At 33.9% G+C, this 15,557-nt stretch overlaps 3 protein-coding genes across 6 annotated transcripts in view; 2 read left to right on the forward strand and 1 right to left on the reverse strand.

Annotated features, from left to right (window-relative positions):
• Positions 1-6,957, forward strand: part of Adck5 (aarF domain containing kinase 5) — a 33,289-nt gene extending 26,332 nt beyond the window's left edge. For both annotated transcript variants that reach the window (XM_071590558.1, XM_071590559.1), the window contains exons 9-10: positions 4,131-4,301; positions 6,701-6,957. In XM_071590558.1, the coding sequence (XP_071446659.1) occupies positions 4,131-4,301; positions 6,701-6,803 (274 nt within the window). In that variant the 3' untranslated portion in view covers positions 6,804-6,957. The remainder of the gene's footprint in view (positions 1-4,130; positions 4,302-6,700) is intronic.
• Positions 6,958-6,998: 41 nt separating this feature from the next.
• eIF2beta (eukaryotic translation initiation factor 2 subunit beta) lies at positions 6,999-12,629 on the reverse strand. Of its 2 annotated transcripts, XM_071590561.1 has the most exons (8): positions 12,443-12,629; positions 12,016-12,193; positions 11,666-11,817; positions 11,468-11,586; positions 11,322-11,353; positions 9,731-9,938; positions 7,617-7,890; positions 6,999-7,496 (listed from the first exon to the last, which is right to left on the reverse strand). In XM_071590561.1, exons 1-8 carry the CDS (start codon positions 12,458-12,460, stop codon positions 7,452-7,454), a joined length of 1,026 nt encoding a protein of 341 aa, XP_071446662.1. In that variant the 5' UTR covers positions 12,461-12,629; the 3' UTR covers positions 6,999-7,451. The 2 variants fall into 2 exon arrangements, with proteins under 2 accessions (XP_071446662.1, XP_071446663.1); XM_071590562.1 differs by lacking the exon at positions 11,322-11,353 and having other exon boundaries at positions 11,469-11,586.
• A 160-nt stretch (positions 12,630-12,789) lies between these two features.
• Positions 12,790-15,557, forward strand: part of sl (small wing phospholipase C gamma 1) — a 60,169-nt gene continuing 57,401 nt past the window's right edge. For both annotated transcript variants that reach the window (XM_071590383.1, XM_071590384.1), the window contains exons 1-3: positions 12,790-12,951; positions 13,235-13,478; positions 13,694-13,843. In XM_071590383.1, coding sequence (XP_071446484.1) covers positions 13,268-13,478; positions 13,694-13,843 — 361 coding nt within the window. In that variant the 5' untranslated portion in view covers positions 12,790-12,951; positions 13,235-13,267. The remainder of the gene's footprint in view (positions 12,952-13,234; positions 13,479-13,693; positions 13,844-15,557) is intronic.

A 15,557-nucleotide genomic window follows, 5' to 3' on the forward strand; every position in this document is an offset into this window, starting at 1 on the left:
GAGCACTGGGAGTACGCCATCTGTTAGATGGGATGTTAAGCTGCGGACCTCTTGGCTTCTTTCACTGAGAGTAGGCTAATCCTGAGTTCTCTCCACCTTTTGTCCTGTTCCATCCATTCCCTATGGCGAAAATGACCTCAGCTGTTGGTTGCATCCCCTAAAACTACTATGAAAGTTTGAGGAGTTATAGAAAAAGAATGGGAGTCCATTGGAAATTTTCATTCTTATGTTTACTCTATCATTAAATAACTTCTAACCTCTCAAAGATGGTTAGATTTTTTTTATTTTGCCTAAAAATTATTTAAATATATTATTGATTTATAAAATCATAATGAATATATTAATTGTGCAGTTTTGATTAAAGAGATATCACAGGAAGATGTAAGGGAGTTACAAGTCATCAGGTAGGTGGAGTTAAAATGATGAGCTACTGGGAACAAGAGCATAATCAAGACTATTTTTGGATTTTTAATCTCACTAGGCTTGACTTATTTCAATTGGATAGCACGTAGAATTTGGCCATGTAAATTAACTTATATGTGAAAAAGGCCATTTGAAAAGCATGGTAGCTGATGAGAGTTACATATTGTGCTCCAAATATGTGAATAATTTTAGGGTTTCATTATATATGGGGTATTTACTTCTAATTGATTTACAGTGCATAGACTGCATTAAAACATTATTCTTGGTCTTTAATTCTATCTGTGAATAAGCATATTGTTTTAGCATTGCAATTTGCAATCCCAATGTCAAATCCAGGATTCACCAAATCATTTGATTTTGGCTCAACTAAGGAAAATGAACTGTGTAGATATGTGATTGAAGAGTATACTACTTAACTATTTTCTGAAACCAGTATAAACCTTGATAAAAAAATGTTCTAAAACAAGTTACATTCGCATTCGTAAATCCTTGCCAAAACCTAAAATATGTAGAATCTAGAAAACTTAAAATTTTTATAATCTATGTGTACTTGCATTATGTATCTAAGAAAAATAGTCACAAAACCTTTTAAAATGCCTGATTATTACATCTGAAAAAGGTGATGATAAAACGTTTAATGTTATACCTAATTCAAGGATCAAATAAATACATAACATGCCTGATAAAAGTTACTTTTCCTATCAAGTTCTTTATAAATCCATTCGAAATGAGGTGCCTTGTGAAATCAGGAACTGTGAGTTCCACATCAATTTTTAGATCCTGGGACACCATCTTTGGGCTGTAGGAAAATATCTCTTTTTAGTGATTCAGAGTTGATATTGTTTTTTTTTCAGGTTTTCCTTTTAGGAGGAAAAAAGTTCATGTTGATAATTTTCAGGAAAAACTCCTCGTTTTTTCATTGAATATATAGAAAGATGTAACATACAAGTTTATGAAATCATAATGATATGGATGTGAAAAACTATGCATAAATAGTAATATCTATAAAATTGCTCAGCTAAAACTGTTATTTTTTATTATTATCATGGCTTTTCAGTGGACTTTGCTAACATTTTAAATGAAATAAAATTATAAGCATTTAAAAGTACAATCATTTAAACATTAGCAAATGTCACGTCTCGTTTATTTTTATTGTCTTGATGTTCACATCCTAGTCATGAGAAAACACTGCTGAAATTTCCATCCATTATTTTCTCTTAAGCAGCAAGGGTCTTGTGAAATATCATCATGGGACCTCATGCAAGGAAGTTGGTACTTGAAGTGAAAAGTTAGCTATCTTACATATCCTTAGAGTGGTTAATCATATAGGACTTAACCTTTATAATTGAAGTTTTAATATCCGTGAAGAGAAATAATTTAATAACTCTTTGTTATTGTTAGGCATACATAATAGTTTCGAAAGAATTTTAAAAATTGACCATTTGGCAAGTAAAACATTCTATGTATGGTTCTGTAATATTACCAATTGTGAATACTATTTAATCATGATATTCGCATTCAGGCATTTTTAAGATAACAAAGAAAATTTTCATGCTCTTATCTGTTCAAAAATCAACTCTCACCTAGTTTTATTATTCTTACTTGCTGATTGTTGCTGGACATGAATCACATTAGTTTTTTGAACTCATTGACTCCGATGTAAAAAGAAATACATTATGCAAGAGAAAATGCTGTGGTGGTTGACACTGCATCACACAAGTCAGGGGGTCAGTGGTAAATCTTTTGAGATTCTTTGGGTCAGAATTCATTGTGTATTTATTTCTCATTTGCACATTGCAAAATGTTTTGTTTGAAAACTATGCTTAAATGACAGAGAGCAGGAGAGTTTGTAAGGATGATTTCATCATTTTTAATCCATGTCTGAATGTTACATGTATACCTTCTTTTTCCAAGGTCATTTCCTAACAGTGTTGGTCCTGCATTATTTCTGTATTCAGTTACTTATATCTTTCTTTATTCTCTCCAAAATGATCCTTCTCTTCCTCTTCTACCTTTGCTTATTCAACCTAATCCTAAGAAGAACGTTTGACATCCCATTGCCTTCTTATCTGCTCTTTTGCCTCATTCAAATTTCTACCAATAACTTATTTTCTTATCACAGTTATCCTTTTCCATACAAGCCTAATTATATCTGTTGCCCTCAAGCATATTTACCAAAAACATAATACAGTCGAACCTGGTCCAGTTTATACCCTCCCACTTTAATGTTTAACTTTGCTTCCTTACTTCTTGAGAGTTAATTCCATCAGAAATTCAAGCATTTAATCTGAAATGCATTCCAAAATGACTGCAATTGCATGGTCAACTATGAGCTATAACATATGAAAAGTCAACAATCTAATTATATAGCTGCTTTTCTTTCTCCTGTCTCCAATGTTCCAAAATTATTTCTTTGGCATATTAGGTATTAGTGATAGCAGGTGCTCCTACATTACACATCAGCCTATCACCTAGCCAAATTTTTCCTAAGGCACTCTTATCAGGATTCATCTATTAGAGATCTCAACATTTATGAAACAAGCAAGTAAAACCTTACCTTATAGTACATTCTTTCCAAATAATGTTCTTGTTACTACAAGTGCCACATCTAATGCTCCCTTATTTTCCTTTGATTCCTCAACTCTAATTCTGAGGGAACAATATTTATTCAAACTCTGTTGTTTATATTATTTCCTATAGGAATTTAATTTAGCACTTCCAAGTGTTAATACTTAACCCAAGACATCCACATTCCAAAGCACATTCCCTTTCTAATCATAAATCTACTGGTGTAATATTTTCCCCTTAAGTACTTCCATGAATTCCTAATCTTTCTCTGTCTCCCTCTTAATTTTTTTAATAACTTTTATCTTACATTTGGTGTAAATTTGTGTGAGTAATAATCAATAACAATATGAACAGCATGCCATACATTATGCTACTTGCAAAGACATGGAAATTTGAGAATGGACAGGGGTTTGAAATGTTTGCATGAAAAACAGTGGTAAATGTGTCTTTTAAGTAATTAGAAATAGATTTATTTCCCTCATTTATGTTGCTGGTGTACTGTTTCATCCTATGAAGAATACTTGTTCCAGCAGTTAATTGCATAATTAGGGATATATTTTGTTTCAAAATTTCTCCATCACTTGTCAAGCTGTCTTATTGCTTCATGTGCACACTTAGATACCTATATTCTTGGAAAATAAAACTTTCCGTTCACTCCCTTTTCATTTTCTGTGTTCACTGGAGGGCTGATGGATGAGGAAATGATTCTGAATTAGGAAAGCTGGGACAGGGTCAAGATGTGTGTTATGTAATGCTTGTATCCTCCACGCGGGTAGGATGTTTTCCATATTCAACAGGATTTTTATTCTATATCAAAATGGAAAAACCTATGGTAATGGAGATATTGTTGGTAAAGTCAATGGGATTTTCTGCATTTAGTGGTAGATTTGCAGAGACAGGATACTGTGGTAGGATGTAAACATTTTCATTGCTATCAACCTTAAAAGGCTAAAGATTTATCAAATGCAAAATTTAACAAAAGATATCAAAATAATTAGAAGAGCTTATCAAATTTATTGGTTGTCAACTATGACATTTAAAAAAATGAGGTAATTATTTCCCGCTTCCCGAATTTAGGCAATGAAATGTCATTCTGTTATGTCTGTTTTAATAAATTTGGGCACTAATTTTGTTTGCAGGAACATAAACACAATTCGTGCTATCACCCGAGAGCATGGTGATCTGGTGGATCGGTACACAATCATGGCACGAAGTGCCACACAAGGAGTCTTTGCAGTTAGAGACGGTGGGGGATTGATCAAATTTGTTAAAAGCATCCATCAAAGGACTTATTTTGAATGCAGATTATGGTCAGTATGACAAGATTTAGTTTCCATCTCTTAATGTGAAATTTATTTGTTTACATGTAAGCAGGACTTCGTGATTGTGAGAGCCAAATTAATCACTTCAAAATAAAATTACATGTTCCCACCTTTTTTACCTTGACATCCAAATCCCAGTCATTCTTCATACAATGTCTTAATTTTGTAATCTAGTAATTCAAAATTTAAAGCCATTTTCAGGAGAAATGGAAGTAATTTTATGAGGGAAGAACATAGTGACTTTCTAGTATTATATTTATAAAGACAGACTATTTATGATCCATTTTACCTCCTTTTGAGGAAAAAGTATGGTAAGAATACATATGCAAGGCCTGTCCCAAAAGTAGTATGACTTATTTTTTCCTGGATATAGAGTGGCAGTTTCTCCGGCTGAGTGTGAGGGCGGGAAGTCTCAGAGAAGGCTGGAGGCCAGTGGCTACCAGCTTTCACGGAATGAGGATCGTTAGTTTGCGAAACCTCTATAATGTTACCTCTTTACGCTCAATCATGAACTGGTTAATGGAACCTTGCTATGCCATCAAATTTTGCATCAATGACAAAACTGGGAAAGAGATTCATGACATGCTCAAGGCAGCTTATGGTGATAATACCATGGGTAAATCGGGTATTCTTGAGTGGTACATGTTGTTTCGGAAAGGTTGAGAAGATTTTGAAAATGTTGAACTTCGACCTCTTAAAGTGATGAAAATCTTGCAAGAGTGAAGACTGTTGGACAGGGATCGCAGAGTAAATGCTCACATGGTTTCTGATGAACTTGGTATCCCTAAAAGTGATGTTTATTGACTTGGGAGCAAAAGCATGGGCATGAGAAAGATTAGTGCGATATAGGTTGCAGTTGATGCTCTTTGATGAACAAAAGGAAACTCACGTGGATCTGCCAAGAGTTTCTTGACCATGTGAGAGAGGATTCAATTTTTTTGGACATTGCCCCATCAGATATCTTCTGTCTATATATTCTCAGTCCTACTACTTTTGGGACAATTCATGTACATTGCATACTCCATGCATTAATGGTGGAGAGCCTCTTTGGACAGTCTATTGACCAGGCCAACAGAATTAAACACTCCACATTTTGGGGATAAATATGAATGGCGACCGAGAATGTAGGAATGCAAAAACTAAACTTCATACTGGGTGCGGCAACATAATTACCTTTTTTCAAAGGCCAAATGCTATCAAAAGCAAAAGAAAGGAAGTTATGTTGCCACAACAGGTATATAAAGCTAAAACTGAATTAGTGAATCATGGTCAAATGCAGGATATTTTGCATTGCTATATAATACCATTACTTAGTCCTTCATCCTTCCATGCCATGGCCTTAAATACTGCACCATGATAATGCACATTGCTAGTGCTGAATATATCATGAAAAACATTTTTGCTGAGTTTATCATCCAAGTCTAGACATAACTAAATGTCACTTTTTCTCAATCCTTATTGTAAACATACACCTTTGTGAAAAAAGTGTCATCATCAGAAGCAGGCATAGGTTAACTGAATAGGTTTCAACTTGCAATGGCTGTAACTATGGTCTGATAAGTCATTAATGAAAATTCTCCATTTATACATTGCATGTAAAGGCAATACTGAAAATTTGCACAAATTATGCATAAAGAAATGCAAGATCTCTTTAATGAACATCCCAATGTCAGGCATGAACTGACAGGGAATGACCCTGTATTGTTTGTTTCTACCATCGTCATATTTCAGCTCTCATTAGTAAGAGGAATATTTACTCACCCGGGTACATTGACTGGTATTTAACTCTCTAAAAATTTCATGTTGAAATACATTGTGATTGGAATGTTATTTTACGAGGATGCTTGAGTAAGCTCTACATGATCATTTCTGTTACGTAGCCTATTCTCAAGAGTGAGTACATGGTGAAAATCTTAATCATCTTTCCAATGAAGAAACTAAATTGTGGATCATAAAATTATTTTCGCGAAAATGATCAAGAATGCAATTGCTAAAAATAATGACAGGCTCAAGGGGTTTCCATGTACCTCTCAATAAGACTGCACATTAAGCTCCTTTCCTACTTATAAAAAAAATATGTACATACTTTATATGTCCTATATATATATATATATATATATACTCATATATACAGAAACATATATATATATATATATATATATATATATATATATATATATGTCCTTAGAAAATAGACTTAAATTGTTAATATATTGAAAAATGATTGGTTAACCATTATTATTTAGTCTACTCTTCTACTATGATACTATGCATGAAAATGCAAATCAATTTTTAATTCTTATTTAATTGAAATCTATTGTGTACCTTACAATTCTTGTATCTTAGCTGTGGGTCCATTTACTGCATGTACTTTTTTCATTTTCTAGGTATGACAAACTTAAATCCTGGAGCCAGAAAGTTATTATCAAAGTATTATATCTTTTTGGAAGGATTCCCAACTTGGAAATTTTAATGAGGCACATGGAATGAATGACATGGTCCAATGAATTCACATGGATTTCCATCCTGTGTATTAATTTTGATTTGGAAAATGCATGAGAGAAAAGAGACAAAAAAATAAAAGTTGACGTCATATTGACTTTTTGCCTGTTGATTCTTTGTTCTATGAAGTAGTTCCTAGCAATTGTTGAAATTTTATAAAGGTTAATTTTTAAATAAAATGAATTTTATCCTGTAACATTTTATTATTATGAACTTATTACAATTGCCTACATTTAAACAGTGACCAGATTAATTATTACACAAGACCACCACCAATTTTGGCAATTGGGAAGTCATCAATTATACATAGGCATCCTTCAATACCACAATATGCACGATTAACTGTATATCTTTTGCCTCATTAAATTTAAAATTCAGTTATAAATAGAAACAACATAGTCATTCAATAATTTGTTACCTATATACTGCTTTACTTACAATCATGTTGACGTGGATCATACAATATGCCATTTAAAAGTCACAGGGATAACTTGAAGAGATGAGCAATATAAGTTGACGTGATCACTAGAGATTAAATATTGACTCTTCACACAAAAACGCAAGGTTCTCAGCAGAAAAATTGTCTCAAAAGTGAGAAATTTAGATAGACGGCACATAATAACTTCATTAACTAACTCAAGCTGTCTTCGCTCGAATGGCAGCTCTCTTCCCGGTGACAGCCTGCAATGGAAAATTGGTTAGGTACATTCATGAAGAGTTTCACAACACCATTATCAACACCCAACTCATTTGCCCTTAAAACAGGAAGAACTTGAGATTTGTAAGGTGGGACATGATCACCTGGAATCCAGACTTGATGCTGGCCACAGAACATCTAGATCCACACGTTTCACATTGAAGGAAGAAGAGCCTAGTGTCCTTCTGGAGTATAGTATCAGGGGATCGACATGTGTGACATGTGACATATTCCTTGATGTATCTCCTGAGAACATTTTCTATTTGCTTTTGCTGGAAACGGCCTTTGATGATCAACTGGTTGTTACCATCCACAGACCCACTGGTACCCAACTCAGCCAGCAGGAAGTCGAGTAGATGCTTTGGCTGTCGGTGAAGTCTGCGGCAAAACAATTGCAATGATCATTATGAGATATACATGTACATATTTACTAAATATGATTCCAATTTATGATATCTAAGAATCATAGCTATCATCAATATATCTAAATTGTTATGTTGTAAAGTATCAATATATCTAAAGTTATGATGTAAATGTAATGCTTCAAGGAGGAGGAAGTGTATATTACAAGCATTAATCGTATGAGATCAAAAAAATAAATATATCATTTTCAAAAGCCTCATTCTCTGTGGGAAACCTTGTCCCCAGAGTTTATTTGATTGAATAATTCTGCATCAAATGTGAATGCTCATGCATAATTTTTTTGTTGAATCATAACCAATACTAATCAATTATAATTTACTTTCCAAGAACAAATATAATGCTGAAGGTAGAGTATTCATTAAAGGAAACAAGTAATGCTACTTAATGTACCAAAAAATACAAATACTTATTGCATAACCATACATTTTTTTCTTGCATTTTTACCATCACACCTGTCAATCAATATAAAATTGTGTAGCATCTCTTTGTTAATAAAAATTATAAGTGAACATTGAGGAGGGAAAGCCAATCTGCTAAGATTGACTTAAATCTCTCATTTCCAAAAGAATAATAACATGCCTCATTCGAATTTTCATTGGAGTCGGACATATGGACAACCATATGGACCATATGGACAAAAAATTTACCTATTGAACAGAAAATTGCAAGGTTTTGTCACAAAATCCCTAGTTAAAAGTTTATGAAAATATATAGTTGATATCAACAGCCAACTAACCATATCAAAATCCTTTTAAGACCACACCTTAATGTCTTCAAATATTTGGAAACCATAAAGACAGAGATTTTTTGAATTGGATTTCCCCTTGTGCCCTTAGTGCAGAGTAATAGGATCGCTGCAAGGACTATTATCTGAAGCTAGATTCCTACTTACCTCTTATGCTGAACAAAAATAGAAGTGTCACAGAGGATTAAACACTCGTGCCACACAAAATTTCAACAAAAATGCTCTACAGTAAAATGTTACACGACTGATAACACCAACTGATTCTGTGATACACTCACTGAACTGTATAATTTGCAACACCTTGATGGGAGATTGAAGATATATTACAAATGATATTCATTAATTGTTAAAATTATTTCCTCATGTGCCACATGATTCAGTCAACTAGGAAATGTTAACGAGGAATTGTGAATGAGATACCATCAACCAATTCAATTACCGATATTTTGCAAACACTAGCACTCACATACAAAAATCAACCCCAGATGCATTCATTTTTCACAATCATGACTTAATTTACTTCCTTCCCACGTGAAAAATAATCGAAAATCAGAATATTTGTATGAGGAATTGTCACGTGAGTCTCATTAGGAAGGCAGATTTCAAGTGTCACAACACAAAAACTAGTAACTTCAAATTGTTGCAGGTCACTGATGTGGAAATTTCTGCATAGTATACTGTCCTGTTATGGCCCAATACAAGTTTTAGAGAATTGAGGAAAAGGGCATTCAGATGTTGACATTAGACTATATTTACGAAAGATGTCAAGAAATAATTAAGTCCTTATGAATGGTACCCTGAACTGTTGAAATGCTTGGTCAGTGACCCCCCATATAGTGTTGAAAAGTTTAATTATAGACAGTTTCCTCACTGATTAAATTGAACTTTCATTCAATTCACCTCCGTACATCCAGCGAGTACTTTCCAGACAACATCTGCAAATATCTTTTGTAAGATTAACCTACTTTATTTCCTAAAGAGTTCTAGTGCTTTTTAATTTTAAATAAATCATAAAAATAGAATCCATGCAGCAAGAGGAATTTTACTCACGTTTTGCATATATCTGTGAAATTAGCAAAGGACGTCTTCTTTGTACCAATACGAACTACTTGTGGTGGTCTCATGATAAACTTTTGTTTCTTGCCAGCAACCATGTCAGGGTTCTTCTCTCGCATGATGTTAAATACCCTAGTGATAAGCTCATCATATGTGTAATCTCTGTCCGAGCCAGACCAAGTCGTGTGGCTGGTCTCTTCAGCTGGAAGACAAGGAAAATAAGACATTTTATTATTGTGCTACTATCTGTGAGGTGACTGTAACTACTGTAGTAAATTGGAATGAGACCATAGATATAATTCTGTACAGAAAAATTTACATCACAGTAAATAGTGCAAAAATTAACACTACTAAAATAGAACAAATTAAAACTCAACACTACTAGAACAAAAGGAAATGAGTGAAAGCATTATATAAAGATGAGATAACGGGCTCTAATGAATACTACTAATGCATTTTCCAACATTACCTCACCCTTTTAACCTAGAATTAGCAAAAGTTAACATAAGCACATTATAATTTATGGTATTATTTTTATGCTATTAAAATGCACAGTGAAAAGTGTAAGCAGTGATAAGATAAATAATTGTACAGTGAAATAAACAAGTACATACATACCATTCACACCATTCCCTTTTGGGGCAGGCAAAGTCAAAATTTAAATAATGCCTTATAACATTTAGGATAAACAAACCTTTGAAAAAAATCATAACATTTGGATGCAGCACAAACATTTAAATATGACACAATGATATTTACAATGACCTCCAATATGCTACTGAATACTGCTGAGAAAGAATAGGTGATATCCTTCTTGCAAATTTTTTTAAATTGAAAAATTTTTGTAAACAGAATTTAGATTTATGAATACTTTCTTGGATCTTCATTGAAAATGAGCCATATGCTATTTCGTGCATACATTGAACTATGTAACTGACATGGAAGATATTTGATTGCATAGGTTGCAGGATGTTACATGATATACATGTGCGTCGAAAGAACATATGCAAGATATGATTCAACACGACATGGATTCAACACCACAACAGTAAGCATTTAAGTTGGTGGCAATAAATTATCGAAACAAATGAAGTCTTGGTGGTGGCTCAAATTCTTAAGCAGAAATGTACCGAGGTGCGAATTTGATACACAAAATATGCTTAAAAATACATATTATAGTTTAACAGATATTTTAATGCTCTGCAATTATAATATCCAGGTTAAGTTTATGTTAGAAATATTTCATGTCTCACATGACAGCTTTTACAACACTAAATTTGTCTCTGAAAGAGGCTAACAATTAACAAGTTCCAGATGAGATCCAAAATTTTGTACTGAAGCATGTGATCTTACTCGAACTGTGTTACATGCCACGAGATGTAGAAATTGGAACTGTGTAAATTGTAACGCAATTTAAGTACGACTAAACATTTACCCGAAAAAGCATTAAAACAACGTGAAAGTTTCAACCAACACATTTCTGATACAATAGGCAAAATTTAGCTTAATAGGGAGACATATGACACAGTTAAATCTAAACACAAAAGACTACGCAGCCTACAATAACAAATACAAAACTTCTTACCAGGTTCAGAGCCCATTTCCACCTCAGTGCAGCATATTGGGTAAAATCAAAAAAATTGTCAAACCTCAACTACCAAAAATTCTTGTGTCAGAGGAGAAATTCAGGACACAAAAGATTTCCACAAGATACTACAGAATCGGGACTCACAATTTTCCTTTTCTTCGGCTTCTTTCTTCTCTTCTTCGGCCATCAATTCATCAAAATCCTTTTTCTTTTTTTTCTTCTTCTTGGTTTTTGAGAAGTCCATATCGAGATCGAAACTATCCTGCATAAATATGAATATATGAGACCTCTAGCCCAATAATGAACAGAATTTAAGTCCAAATGATAACAAAATGACTAACCTCAACGACACCATCCTCTGCAGCACCATTCTGTTCTTCTCCACCATCTTCTTTACCCTTAGTACCCGACTCCGGCAATGCAGATTCTAATTCTTCTAAACTGAAAGGCTTCTTCTTTTTTCTTTTCTTAATACCAATGTCAAAATTTCCATCTGAAACACCACCAGCACAATATATATACACACAAAATATATGGAAACCCTTACTACTCAATGCATAATTTAATTAACATCGTATACATGAATTCTTTCAGCCCAAGATTGGCAGCAACGTTCTTGCATAGTTTAATTTGATAAACGGATGCTTGAGAGCATTCGGCAAAGACAAATGTGTTACTACAGTAAACGCACCTTCTAGGTCTTTATCCTTCCCTTCGTTTTCCGCAACAGCCGGCTCTTGATTTTCTTTATCTGTGAAATTGGGTTCTGCGTTTTCATTGCTTTCTGTGGTACCCTCAGCCAAAGCTGCATCGATATCAAATGCAGTCTTCTTTTTCTTCTTCTTTTTTTTCATTGTGGGGTCGAAAATCTGAAATGCACGTTGCACACAAACATAATTGTAGGATAAACATTCTGCTTCATTGGCATATGGCAACCTCACATGAACTTTCTCATATCACTTGAAGTACACTCAGCTCTCAATGTGCAAGTAAGAAACAATATATAAAGATCACCGTATCACATAGGGTTCATTGATCGAACCAATTGTAACATACGTAAGGACGGAGTAATTTTCACTTAACAACATAGTGGTTGCGTTTAGAGGAACTTTTCTTACCGCATCTTCTTCTGCCATAATGAGATATAACTGTAAAACTTATACAAGTGAAATTAATCTAGAATTTTTAAATGTTTACTATCGACCCAGTCATTAGCTCATTAGACATAAACTACTGAATCACAATATTGCATCAGCTTTTTGGACTTTTGCACATGTGGTACTCCTAGTGGATGAAGGAGAGAGAATTCAACCAATCAGCAACATTTACAAAAAACACTTGTTTATTTGCGTTCTCTAGTGGCGATTAATGGAAATTTCAAACAAATGAACTTCGAAAACAGCTGATATCCGAATTTCCGAAGTCATCATGAACGTCTGTTTTGGTTCGGTTAAAGTCAGAGAGATTGTTTTCCAGTGTTTTGTTACAATGAGTTACTTATTCATCGTTGTCACAATTTAGCTACAGAATGAAAAATCATCCTTATTGTTAAATTTAAAAAATTTATTTTGTAATTTTGTTTGTCTTTCTCCGGCTAAGGAAATCTGTTGAACACAGGATGGTCAAGGTACTGAAAACTCGATTGATAATCCTTGATGAAATTCATTTATTGTCTCCCCTAGTTACTGACAGGCCTTTTAATTATGTTGAGAGAATATCGTTTCATCGCTGAAGACATTCTATATGATTTTTAGGGACAGTTAAATTATGTAATGTGTAGTCCTTTCGGATCCTAGTTTATGAATTACTAATTATCTATGGCATAGTTTCAGTATGTTAAGAGTAGGATGCTAAATAGTATTAATTTTCTCCAACTCCTCAATTCTAATTTCCTAACCTTTCTATTATAGGCTAGCTTATAACATACGGGACAATATATAACGATGGCAATGTTGGGTATGAGCAATGGGATACCATCATTGGGAAGCTTCATTCCTGAAATGGAGCAAATCATTTGTCAGCTGGAAAGAGGCACAGTTGTAACCAAGTTTTTTCCAAGAAAAAGGCCGGAAAGAAAGACTTTAATGGTGCGTCGTGAGACTAGGCAAATAGTCTGGTCCAGAACTGCGTCGACAAGGACATTTGAAGGGGCAGGTAAATATATAGAATTACGTCTTCGCCTTATTAATCGTTGATTGTATGTTAAGCTTAAGTATTTCTATAAGACCTTTTGAAATTGGTTATTGTCAAATATACATCCTACTTAATTTATGACATCCTGAGCTTGTTCATTACTGTTGGTTAACTTTGTGGCTGATGCTTTAAACACACGATATTTCTGTGACTGACTTGCGCAATATTTTTTTAAGTTGATCTGCGAGAGGTAAGAGAGATCCGTGTAGGAAAAAATTCCAAAGATTTTGAACGATGGTCGGAAGAAGCTAAAAGAATTGAAAATCTTAGGTGTTTTGTGGTGTACTATGGAATGGAATTTCGGTTGAAGTCTCTTTCAATTGCAGGTAAGTTCCTGGTGATGTTCGTTTAAGCTTAATTGCATACCAGTTAAATTGTAAAACGTGTAAATACAAAGTTGTGAACATTTCTCCAATAAGTGTGACTTATATAAAGCAACCTAAAAGGATATATGTTACCCATCATGTATCGGCTAAACATTGGTCATCCATGTCATTAGTTTGTGATGCCAGATGAGGATTCCTGCATTTATCCACATAGCATGTCATTGGTTTCACATACATTTTATTAGTCTGTTACATCACAGAGATAATTTATTTGGTAAAACCACTTAACAGAAGCATTGGCAGCATCTATTTATTATTTTTTTGACAATTGGCTTACACAACCTGTTGTCATGATTTCCTTGTTCCCCTGCTCAAAGCCCTTTAAAGAATTATTTAAAATAATTAAAAACGTCATTAATGAAATAAATTTATGAAAAATTAGAAACCCGTTAGAAATGTTCGTTTGAAAAATAATGCATTTATTTTTTAATTTATTGGGTAATGATACTTTTCAGTGTTTTTCCAATGTGTATAGGGTGGCTGGACACATTACATTCATGGATAGGGACATTTCAGAACGAATCATGAATTTCCTTCTTTGTTTGACATTTGAATGAGAGCCAGTATATAAAAATCACATTAGTTATTATTCGCAATCATATCGGCTTCATATAGTAGTATTTATTAGGGGAGGTCAAAGTCATTTGCAAGATCAGGACCTCAACCATATAATTTACCTATGGTGAATAATATGGTTGAGGCAGGATTTTTGGGGAATGGGGGAAGGGTGGGGAGAATCCAGATGTTGACAGCTTCCTACTCTTAATTAGGGTGACAAAGGACCCTCAATTTATTGTCCCATCTTAGAGAAGGGATACTCCTCTCATATTGCTTGCATTCCACCCAAGAGGAGATCAAAGTACCGCTGAAAAATCCTACCACTGCCATTATTTGAACTTGAGTTCTTAGGTTGGAAGTCAGTAAACTACTGATAGTGCCAATCCAAATCCTCCCGGTTCCATTGTTCTAAGCAAATGATTCCCATTAGAATCTTGCGGTTCTTCTCAATGAAAAGTGATCACATTCATGCTTGCTGTACTGAGAGTTTCAAAATATCACTTTTGATTAATAGGCTATTTTTTCTTACTTCTAGGTTTAAAAATCTCCGTCATTTTACCTGCCGAATTAATGTTTCATATCAGAAGTACTTTTATTCTTTGCAGCAGACTCAGCAAGACTTTGCTCTGGCCCTCATTTCTTTTATTGCTCTGCGTGAGACAAATGCACAGATTCTGTGACTGACTTTTCAGTAGAGAATGCGAAGGGAAATCAATGACAAATTGGAAAAATGTCATTATATTTTCCTTTTAGAATACCCAGTTGTAGTTCCAGGAGAAAATACAGTAGCAGTAGAAGTGTAAAATTATAGGGTGTCATTGCCCCATAGAAATGACTTGAGCACCAATATTGTGCTAACTAATAGGTCCCGCATTATGCAGAGAAGCAATTAGGATTGGTTTATAGATAGGACCATCTCATATGTTACACTTGGTCAAATGGTTCCTTTATTGAGTGCAAATGACTGGACCCAGAGAAGTTCTCTGACATTCCATCCCAAGCAGTATGAGATTTTTTGACAAAGAATATAATTCCTAGTGATGGTAAATGTTGTAACAATTGTCAACTAAGTATGAAGGAATCATTTACTTGATTT

The sequence above is a fragment of the Hetaerina americana genome, unplaced genomic scaffold (genome assembly GCF_022747635.1).
Source record: "Hetaerina americana unplaced genomic scaffold, ioHetAmer1.1.p SCAF_4, whole genome shotgun sequence".
Taxonomy (NCBI): Eukaryota; Metazoa; Arthropoda; class Insecta; order Odonata; family Calopterygidae; genus Hetaerina; species Hetaerina americana.

What these genes read in the sequence shown, in the direction of transcription:
- eIF2beta (XM_071590561.1), bottom strand. An exon ending in CAGAGGATGGTGTCGTTGAG is followed by an intron (nt 11,587 to 11,665) that starts GTTAGTCATTTT and finishes ATATTTATGCAG; the next exon opens with GATAGTTTCGATCTCGATAT. An exon ending in GCATCAAGTCTGGATTCCAG is followed by an intron (nt 7,497 to 7,616) that starts GTGATCATGTCC and finishes TTTCCATTGCAG; the next exon opens with GCTGTCACCGGGAAGAGAGC.